This window comes from Ooceraea biroi, chromosome 1 (genome assembly GCF_003672135.1).
Source record: "Ooceraea biroi isolate clonal line C1 chromosome 1, Obir_v5.4, whole genome shotgun sequence".
In the NCBI taxonomy this organism is placed as follows: Eukaryota; Metazoa; Arthropoda; class Insecta; order Hymenoptera; family Formicidae; genus Ooceraea; species Ooceraea biroi.
Window position 1 is genome coordinate 13228338 of NC_039506.1, and position 11162 is coordinate 13239499.

At 40.9% G+C, this 11162-nt stretch overlaps 1 protein-coding gene and 1 long non-coding RNA gene across 4 annotated transcripts in view; one reads left to right on the forward strand and one right to left on the reverse strand.

Moving 5' to 3' along the window:
* Positions 1-11066, forward strand: part of LOC105285374 (aminopeptidase N) — a 29237-nt gene extending 18171 nt beyond the window's left edge. For 2 of the 3 annotated variants that reach the window (XM_011349534.3, XM_011349533.3), the window contains exons 2-15: positions 2524-2893; positions 3587-3885; positions 4428-4586; positions 4909-5208; positions 5870-6053; positions 6246-6402; positions 6526-6607; positions 6682-6865; positions 7152-7356; positions 7760-8037; positions 8309-8508; positions 8932-9243; positions 9424-9505; positions 9647-9796. In XM_011349534.3, coding sequence (XP_011347836.1) covers positions 2537-2893; positions 3587-3885; positions 4428-4586; positions 4909-5208; positions 5870-6053; positions 6246-6402; positions 6526-6607; positions 6682-6865; positions 7152-7356; positions 7760-8037; positions 8309-8508; positions 8932-9243; positions 9424-9505; positions 9647-9796 — 2949 coding nt within the window. In that variant the 5' untranslated portion in view covers positions 2524-2536. Of the gene's footprint in view, positions 1-885; positions 1020-2523; positions 2894-3586; positions 3886-4427; positions 4587-4908; positions 5209-5869; positions 6054-6245; positions 6403-6525; positions 6608-6681; positions 6866-7151; positions 7357-7759; positions 8038-8308; positions 8509-8931; positions 9244-9423; positions 9506-9646 lie in introns of those variants that run through there. The other variant, XM_011349532.2, reaches the window with a different exon arrangement.
* On the reverse strand, positions 5113-6647 carry LOC113562908. The gene is made up of 3 exons (XR_003407236.1): positions 6513-6647; positions 6244-6431; positions 5113-5237 (listed from the first exon to the last, which is right to left on the reverse strand). It is a non-coding gene; the product is annotated as an uncharacterized LOC113562908 (long non-coding RNA).
* Positions 11067-11162: the final 96 nt, after the last annotated feature.

Genomic DNA, 11162 nt, shown 5'->3' on the forward strand with positions numbered 1-11162 from the left:
AAGCGTCCCGAATAATCCCGTGCTGAATGATGCCGGATTGATGGAGCGTAATAAAAGCGTGCGCGTGGTCTGAAGAAACCGTGCAAAGGGGCCTTTTGTGCGAGGGTCTTTTATGACTCGCGACACGCAATAATGGAACCCGTATCTCCAGGAAATCGGCAATTAACCCTCTCCCTCTCTCTAGCTGTGTGTCAGCACAAGCGCGACTGATAAATCTTATCTTTAATAGTACGAGCTGTGTGGGTGCCGCGAGCACGATGCTCCTTGATACTGCGAGTACATTCGAAGGAAAGCACGATGCCGTCGCGGGCTCCTCCTTCGCGCCACGTGGCCCACATTTTTCTCTTTACGACGCTCGACGATCTCGCGAAACCGCCCGCAACCCAGAAGCGGAAGCGCAAGTACGAGCGATAATTTACAAGTTGTCGCGAGAAACGTACCCGTACCAAGTGCTTGTCTGAGCAATCGCTGATACAAGATGCCCGTCGAGTTTGGCGCGACGCTTCCCCCATTTACATGCAAATGATCAAATTAGGCGGACGCGTACGTGAGAAACGTAATTCATCTTACTCGAGCGTTCCTCCTCGGCAAAGGTGATCACGGCAAGCGACACGTAATTTCGCGTTCATCGTTTCAATTGCGGCACCGCTCCGCGGTTACTCGTTGCTTCGTAAGCACGCGAGTGTCCGTCACACGACGCGTATTATTATACTTCTTATATACACGAAGAAATTGCGACATTTATTTATTTATTACGGAAACGAGAGAGACGTTCAACGTGGATTTATTCAACGTGGACTTCGCGTTTCATGTAGATAAAAATTGATTGACTCTCGCTTCGCGTGTGGCAAACGCAACTTCTTTCTTCGCTCGTAGTTGTTAGCTGATCAGACTTAGCTGATGCCTGATGATGAGATTTACGTGGGACGTCTTTACGGGGAAAGTCGTGAGGCAATTTGGCTCGATTCGCGCGACCGGTTCGCACAACAACAGCCATCTTTTATTCAGACGTTGTCCTGGTTAGTATGCGTGCAGGATTGCGTTGTGATTGTTGCACGATTACTTCACGACAGATCGCCGGTGCAAGAACCTTACATCAATTCAGGCACGCCACTCGCGTTTCCTTGACACGCTCACTCAAAGCGTTCGGAACGTGAAATTACTTTCAATGATCGTGGCGGTCGCCTTCACCCGGTTTCCATCGAACAAAAAGTCCTCTTGGTTTAATGATTTTGTTGAAATCGTCATCTCTCTTCTCTTTAATTTGCATTCTATGTGTATAATTTCATCGAAAATTTCGTCTCAATCTTGGAGGAGTCGAGCGTCTCAACAGCTTCAGGACTCGAATGATGTATGCAAGAATCCAGTTAATCCTGCTAAACCAGTTTATTAACGGTTTGCTGGAATTTTGCTCAAATTATTGATTCTGCTTTTTTCTTTCTTTTAATCCAGTCTGATGAATTTTTAATAAATACGTGGACAATTTTCCTCTCTTTCTCTCTCTCTCTCTCTCTTTGTGTTGTTCCGTGATGTGAAACTGTCAGACGTATTTTTCTAGAAATAATTGTACCTCGCGTTATATTTGCAATCGATTTCGGCGACCTCGGTATACAATAAGTCATTGCACGAGATACAGACTATACGTATTTACAATAGTATATTATCTTTCGACTTCTCTTTTTCTTTGTTTGACCATTGGCGAAGGTAAAGGCCATAACAAGTATACACGAGGTCTGTCACGCATAAATCTACGAAGCGGTTGAATCTTCCTATTACTATCACTTTCGTAGATTGCCGTGTTATTTATCTTCTTCAAACCATTCATGTAACAGCCAGTCAAAGCGTTTGCGACCTTCTATATAGTAGCGTTTACTTGAGGCGTTGTCAATAATGACGTTGACCATTAGACATGCTACATCTTATTTTCATACACAGAATACATACATAAGCGTGAAAGAGTTTATGGATCTTGCAATATCGGAATCATCAATTTTGCTTTCAATAATACAAAAATCGGAGGAGACTTTCTTTAAAATAAAATTTGAATTAACCATTTATAAAATCAAAGTATTCCTTTCTTTCGACCGAACTGGCAAATTTAAAAATTACTACTTAATTAAGTATTATTTAATACTTTGATTTCATTGATTTATCCTGACGATATGAACTTATTAATTTGAGTAACCATTTATGGGATCATCAAATCAGGCAATAATTAATTCATCAAATTGACCAATAATTCAATACAGCAATAAAGCATCGATATATAATCCTCGAGCAGCAATCAGAGATTTCAATACTCAATGCACTGAAATCCTCTCGAAATTACTAGAAAATATTTAAATAGCAATAAGCGTAAAGGCCCGACGAGACGATCGTGGCGATCTGCGCAAGAACCGAGCAGGTTGATAAGGCGAGCGTAGATAACGAGAAGCGAAATTAACTCGTTATGTATAAGTCGCAACAAAACCTTGCAATAACCAAGGTGCACTGTGGATTGAAAAGCGCGTATTCTCTGTCCAGGCTCACGCGTGATATGACCCAGTCTCGAGAGGTTCTGGCGGTCATGGATGCTCACACAACCACCTTCGGTCGCAAGAGGGGTTGCACGATCTCCCGGTGCGGCGCCTTCCTCTTAGCCGCGTTCTTCCTGATCTGCTTGGTCGCCACTGGTTTACTCGTGTACCATTTCGCGCCATGCCTGGAGGAGAAGCAGATGAAGCAATGCAACGACTTCATGGACAGCCCGCTCCTAAGGACTGGCAAGAGTTTCTCGGTGACGTCTACGAAGAAGAAGATAGACGTCAGATTACCGACAGCCGTTGTGCCTGATTCGTACGAATTGTGGCTGATGCCATTCATATGGGAGGGTAACTTCACCTTCCACGGCGAGGTAATATCTCTCATTTCTTAGATATATTCTTTTTGATCGATGAAAAGCATCGCGTTCCTCAACGTACGATGATAAATCTGCCTTTGACTCCAACGACCAGTATTTTATTTTCGAAGCGCAATTTTTATGACAATCAAATAAGCTCGGATTATTAATTAGAGGTACACGCTGTATAAAAAATTTTTACGATGTCATTATGGCGTTTGATGGAATAAATGAATTATACAGGTCGTTTATAGAAATGTTCTTTGCACTTAAGAAATTAGATGCCGAAGATATTGAATTTACATTACGTTCGCCGATTGCAAACTAACGATTACGATATTTGATAGCTCATCGAGGTGTTAAGCATTTAACGCAAATACTTCTGCGTCCTCTCAACATTGTGAGAGATTTCTTCACGATCCTAAATTGTGGGTCGACAAACCGGTTTTGCCACCGGCATGAACGTCAACTTTCTAGCGGCTATCGAAAGCGCAATGTTTTTATGCACACTTTAATTTTAATTCTATACTCATATACAAAGTGTGTTACTGCTGTCACGAGACTAAACGCGCGTAGCGATTGACGTTCACTTTCTTATGTCGTAATTATGGGGAATACGCTCGGGCGGATCGCATGTATATGCCGAGCGCAACGAACGTGATCGTTAATTAATCCGTCTTGCGCTGAAAATGCTATCGATTTATCTAGGTGAAGATTCTCGTGAACGTGACGGCGGATACGAGCAATGTCACGTTGCACGCCGTCGACATGAAGATCGACGAGGGCTTTACGAATGTCAGAGAATACTCGGCCAGCAGCAACAAGACCAAGACAGTTGGCATCGTCGAGCAGAGGAACGACACTGACAGACAATTCCACGTGATCAGGACATCAGACACGTTGAGAGCGGGCAAGCAGTACGTGGTGCATCTCAGGTTCATTGGCTACCTGAACGACTACCTGCAAGGTTTCTACAGGAGCTCGTACACGGTCGGCAATCAGACGAGGTAAACGACACCGCAGCTCTCGGAATCCCGTTGCTTTTTTACAATGCCGCGTTTCTCTATGGTGCTTCCCTGGCTCGATGTTAAATGCAGAAACGCCAATTCCCCGCCTGTCTCGTCCAATTTGAGATGCGCAACCACGAACCACGAACGAGATTCCAATGGAACTGTTCCGTTCATCGCGCAGACCCATGAAGACACTTGACAGAAAAAAAAGGATAGGTTTAATCGCGGACAAAAGCTGTGTTTCACCATAAATTTCAAAGAAAGTTCAAAGAAAGGCGGAACGGAGGAGATTAGACGCGAATCGATTGCTTTCTCAAATTCGTCGTGACGATTTTTGATCCGCACGTAATTGGGTTAATCGTCGCGAAGTATCCTGATCAGAGGAGAAAGGCTATCCTATTATACTATCCCAGGATTATCCTATGCACGGTTTTCTTGTGAGTCAAGTTTGGTGTGTCTGGTACGTTTACGTACCGGCTTGAACAAGAGCTGCCGTTGGTCGACTGTTTGCTGAAGGTTTCTCTGGTTCTGCATTATAGATGGATCGCTACAACGCAGTTCCAGCCAACGGATGCGCGCCGTGCTTTCCCGTGCTTCGACGAGCCAGCTCTAAAAGCCAAGTTCCAGATCAACATAGCGCGTCCCAGAAACATGACGTCCATCTCGAATATGCCCAGGAAGGGAGAGCCGATGCCAGTGTGAGTGAAATGCATCTCTGGCAATTTTCCGTCAAACACTACACGCTTCGTAACTCTGACATGGAATCCTCGTTTTTCCGGAATACACTAATCCCAACACTTGCGAGACTGGATCTGTAATTGTTCAGCGCAAGATATAAATTGTACAAAATATTCAGTTGCTATCGATTAAACACAGAACAGAGCCGAAAATAAAAAGAAAGCGAAACAAACCGGGAAAAATTAATTTCTCTTGAAACACCGATTGTTCTTTTAGGAAAATCGGCATTTAAGGTTTAAATAAAAATTAGAATTTCAATTTAGGCGCTTTTTGCTGTTTCAGGCCCGGCTTGCATACGTACGTGTGGGACCATTATGAGCGCTCGGTACCGATGTCGACGTACTTGGTAGCCTTCATCGTCTCCGACTTCGATGTGCGGAAATCCGAAGACGGTAACTTTGGAGTCTGGGCCCGTCACGAGGCTATCAACCAGTCGCAGTACAGCTTGAACATTGGTCCTAAAATACTCAGGTATTACGAGGACTACTTCAAGATTAAGTTTCCTCTGCCGAAGATGGATATGATCGCTTTGCCAGACTTCTCCGCGGGCGCCATGGAAAACTGGGGCCTGATAACTTACAGGTAAGAATGTTGCATGCACCTGCGATTACCTGAAACATGACATTGTTGCATCAGTACGCTAATAAAATTGTGATAAAGCGTTGAAAAAGTTTAGTAGATTTTATGCGATGCATAAAAATTGCTTTTCGTGGCGTCCTTTAACGAAGAATTTTATCTACACGAGTATATCCTGCATATATTATTTGATTAATTTATTTCTACATTTTATTATTCATATTATCGAATAGACATTAACGGATATTTAACAGTAATTCTCTCTGTGCTATCGCGTTTTACCTGGCATGCTAATATCTGTATACTTAGAGCGGTTGGATGACACTCGGGAAGATATATGTGGATGATGAATAAGTAGCAAACATTTCCGACATTGTTTCGCGATGGATAAAGATATTTATCGTTATGGTGATAACAGCTACTTGTGACAATGCAATTTTCTTAACTATTTATAACTTCTTAGATACTGTAAATTACAATCTCAAATTTGTTCAACTTGTCGCGAATATCGACTAAATTAAATAACCATTAAATAACCATTAACTGATTAAATAACTTGGTATCAATTAGTTTGTACTCGTATCATTATGAGGTAATCATTAAATGTAAATGCCAATAATTGCTGAGGAATGGCAACAGAATAATTGGTCGGTTTGCGGATTTACAGGGAGACGGCGATGTTGTACCAGGAAGGTGTATCGACCAGCAGTAATCAGCAGCGGGTAGCTACCGTGATATCTCACGAGATTGCGCATCAGTGGTTCGGAAACTTGGTGACTCCAAGTTGGTGGACGGATCTTTGGCTAAATGAGGGTTTCGCCAGTTACGTCGAGTATATCGGCATGAATGCGGTAAGCCGTTTAAACGATTACGTATTTACTGGACCGAAGAATCACTTATTTGGGAAATTTCCTGTTAATCGCTTCAGCCACTCGGAAGTTGTGCCATTCTATTAAATTATATGATTTCTCAAATATGATTTCGTGATTATGAATTTAATTGTCTAAAACTACCGAAAAATTAAATGCTCTTCAAACGTACAGGTAGAACCGACGTGGAAGGTCCTGGAACAATTCGTCGTTCACGATCTGCAAAATGTGTTTGCCCTGGACGCTTTGGAGTCCTCTCATCCTATATCTATCGTGGTCGGCCATCCTGACGAGATCAGCGAGATCTTTGACAAGATTTCGTATGGAAAAGGTACCGGACGGATCATGCCACGCGCTATTCTAAAGAGAAATCAATCGATTAATTATCAATCATTAGAGAAATGCATAATTATATAATAACAAAGATATAATCGTATTTACCGGAATTCTTCAGGTGCTTCCATAATAAGAATGATGGACCACTTCCTCACGACAGAAGTTTTCAAGCAGGGCTTGACTAACTATCTAAACGGAAAGTGAGTAGAATGTTAATTGATATCGCAAACTCTTATGATCTCTTATATATTGAGCACTTTTACACATTCGATAGAGCCTACCAAAGCGCCGAGCAGAACGATTTGTGGTACGCCCTGACGAAACAAGCGCACAAAGACAAGGTGCTCGATCCAAGCGTGACCATTAAGCAAATCATGGACACTTGGACGTTGCAGACCGGCTTTCCGGTAGTCACTGTCACGCGAAACTACAACAATGGTAGCGTAACGTTGACGCAGGTGTGTTAATAATTATAATGAACCAATAATTGTGCGTTAACAAGCAGGCGAAGGCTTTTTCTCAGAGACGTTCGCGCGTCTGACCAGCACAGTCATCTTCCACTTGTCGTTCTATTACAGATAACATAATTGTATCTCTTCATCTGAAGAAAGCGTAATTAAATGTGATACCATGCTAAAATGCTGTTGCTGAAAAAAATTAATTGGTCGACCAGTGATTTGCAATCAGTCTTGTTGAGCAACTTATTATAATCACGTTAACACGCAACATTTGCTTCTCTCACAGGAACGCTTCCTGCTGCGTAACAGCGCGAGGACCACATCTCAGCCGGGACCACTATGGTGGATACCTATCACTTACACAAGCGAGAAGGAATTAAATTTCAACAATACTCAACCCTTGAAATGGATGAAGGCGGAACGCTCGATCACTCTCAACGATTTGGACGTAAGCTCATCGCAGTGGCTGCTCTTTAACATACAAGAAACTGGTAATTATCATTCACCGCTAAATATGCATGACATAAGCATCGCATTTTTCCATTTTAAAAAGTAAATTCACTTCCGGTGCGACATTTAGAAAGAAACAATCGATAAAAAGTATATTAAAATTATAATAAATTTCAATTAATAAAATAAATATTGAAGTTAATTCAAAAATCATAAAATAAAATAAAAATAATAAAGAAAATTCAAATTAATTTTTTTATCTTTATTATCTTTATTAATATATTTATTAATAAAGAATTACTAACTGAAAAGAAAATCTTTGACGAAGAAAAATGTTCTTTCGAATATTTTTGGGAGAATATCTGAAACAATGACGAACTTGCTTGCTGCTTCTTATTAAAACAGTTTTACGACAGCGAAATGATGGATTCACTTAATTCTCAGGATACTACAGAGTGAATTACGACAGGGCGAACTGGCAAATGATAATCAGACAATTAAATAAGCAAAATTTCAAGGATATCTCGACGAGCAATCGAGCGCAGTTGATCGATGATGCTCTCAACTTGGCCAGGGCTGGTAAGCTCGATTACAGCATCGCCTTTGACGTTACATCTTACTTGGCCCACGAAACTGAGTACTTGCCTTGGAAGGCGGCTTTCAATGCCATAAACTATCTCAACGATATGCTGATCAAAACGCAGGGATACGACAAATTCAGAGTAAGCGTTTATCAGAGAAACGTATATTTTGCAATAATCTAATTAGATATTGCAAATAACTTTAACTAATTGTCGTTTACGCGATTCGCTTGTCGTGAATTGTACACAAATATAATTTTTTAAATATTTTTAAATATATTATTAACTTAAGTTTTAAGTATGGATACTTATCTAGCTTGATTAATTCCTTGACCGTTCATCCATTTAACTTGGTTCGTTTTGCATTAGTACGCAGGTCTGTCTCTACCATTTTTAATCGCACGATTTTCAGTTGTACGTGTTGAAACTGCTGGACAACGTGTACAAGCAAGTCGGCTTCATCGACAAAGCCGGTGATCCTCAGTTGACGGTCTTCACTCGAATCGACGTTCTAAACTGGGCGTGCAGCTTCGGTCACGAGGATTGTGTCGGAAACGCCGTGCAGCAATTCAGCAATTGGCGCAATACTCCTAATCCAGACGTTAACAATCCGTAAGTGGAAATTATAAGGCTACGAAATAGTCGAGTCGCTCGCTTGTATGATCAGAAAGATTAAACCATTCCGCCCTCTGTCAATATATTATTATTATACATAAATTCATTATAATTAATATCAGTCGCGTAATTTAATTCGATGCTCTCTTTACCCATTTCTAACAATCATTTAAGAATTCAGTTATTAAAATTTGAATGTTACCGTCTTAGAAGACTGCCGTCAACATTTATCACGATAATATATCTCATTTTTAGAAGTTCAAGATAAACTTGATTTTTTAAACAGTGATTTATTTGTTTTGACAAAAGTCAAGTTTGATAAAAATTGTTAAGAAGAGAATACTGAATTAAATGATTGTCACATTTAATAGCCTTATTCGTGCATATTATTCCTGTTATTACCAAACTTCTGCGTTTCAGGATTTCACCGAACTTGAAGGGGGTGGTTTATTGTACGGCCATCCGAGTAGGTGGACAAAGAGAATGGGACTTTGCTTGGCAGCGATATCGCGCGACCAACGTGGGATCGGAGAAGGATCTGCTGCTGCAGGCGTTGGGTTGCACGAGGGAGACGTGGTTACTGAATCGATACCTGGACTGGACCATCACCGAGAATTCGGGGATCAGGAAGCAGGATGTCGGCCGCGTTTTCGGCTCGGTCGCCAGCAACGTCATCGGGCAGCCGCTCGCGTTCAACTATTTTAGGAATAAATGGGCGCGCCTCAGAGAATAGTAAGTCATCCAGATTAATTTCGCTCGTAGAATCTGTCGGAAAACACTCTTCTAAAACAACAAGTGAACTGGTGAAAGCTAAAGCGATTTTACACAAACTGGAAATCTACATTTCTTAAGTTGTCAACTATAATGTTTGAGTACTACATGATAATATTTCAACTTCATTATTTTTTCCAGCTTTGGAACATCGCTCTTGACCGTCAATAATATCATAAGATCGTCGACCAGAGGAATAAGTACAAGATACGAACTGAAAGATGTAAGATGAAATATTGAAATTTGATAAACTTGAAACAGCTAATTTCAACATAACACGAAACAATATCAGTGTAGATTTGCTTTCAAACAGGACTAATCTTACAAATTTTCTTTTCTCACACGGGGCATCTTGTTCTTCCAGCTGTTGGAATTTGCGAATGAACACAGGGATGAACTCGTCAGTGCGACGCGCACCGTACAGCAAGCGGCGGAGCAAGGGGAAGCCAACATACGATGGATTGACAGCAATCACGCGACGATCCGCGAATGGTTGCAGAGGAACACCGCGTAATGATCGCTCGACGGGAGATTAATTAATCGGTCCTCCGTGGTGTCGAGCCATGAGTGGGTTGGCATTCGGTCAGCAGCGTGGATTAATCGCGCAAATTTGTTTATAACATTGGAATGACACGCGAAGATTCAGCCGCACGCGACAGCTTGCGGACACGATGTGGCACACGAGGAACACGAAATTACCAAATAGCGTATCGTCGAATTATCCGGGAGTATCTACATGCTTTTGTATGTATTTGTAAATAATAATGCAATCGGCATTATTGTATGTACGTGATATTTATGGGGATGTCGCGGAGCACGAGCCTACGGATCCCCAGCGCTTATCAGGGCGATGATAATCGTCCTGGTAATTAATTAAGTTACAGAGCATATTTTACATATGGGAAGGGTGACGTTACATTAGGAATCTCTTTGCGATAGATCTTGAACCACGGTTACTGCAGATATTACTCGAAGCCAGAGAAATTTCATAAGATCCACTCGATACCAAAGCAGCACCGGAGAGATTGATGCTTGGAGTAACAGTTAATGAATATTGCGTGAGAGACTTACCGCAAAATCTCCACTTCGAAGTCAAAGTCACATGTACATTAATCAAGCATTCAACCGGTCGCGCAATCAATTTGGAACGATGCCAAACGCATGAGATCCGCGATACACAATTGTATATTAAATTATGAACAATCAGCATGCCATGTTTGTAAAAGAAATAAATTATTGAAACGACAATTAACGGCGAATTATTGATTGCCGTTATTGAGAAACAAAGAGAGATATTTACATGTATGTATAATTAATATATACATGTTAGTCCAGCTTTCTATTATATTACGCGCAGAAAGATATTAATTCGTCCTGTTAAACAGAGTCGCGTTTATATTGAGATATTTAATGAGGTACATGTTGAAGAAAATGGTATTAGGTATTTTTAATCGTTTGTCAATAAAGACAATAAAAAGATTTATATGTATAATGTGTGGCAAATATATATTATACGTTAACAGTTACTACCATAATTAATCTCTACAGGCGTTGATTTAATACTTCGTGTACTTATAGAATCTCAAAGGATAATTGATCGTCAAGTTCGTGTGCGATAAGACTTTTAATTAATCAATAAAGATTCACGATACGGCGATCTTGCCACGCCTGCGTGTATTTTGTGACAGGAAAAAACGACGTTGATCGAAAATTTATTACAATACCGCTCTGTTCTGGAAACATTGCATCTTGTGGATACAATAAAATTGATTTTTACAAACTTCAACACACCATGCGTTACTTTTTATCCCTTCGTTGCGGTTCTTTTTCGAGCTATTTCGAGCCAGATGTGACAAAAGGCAATCTTCTATATATAAAAT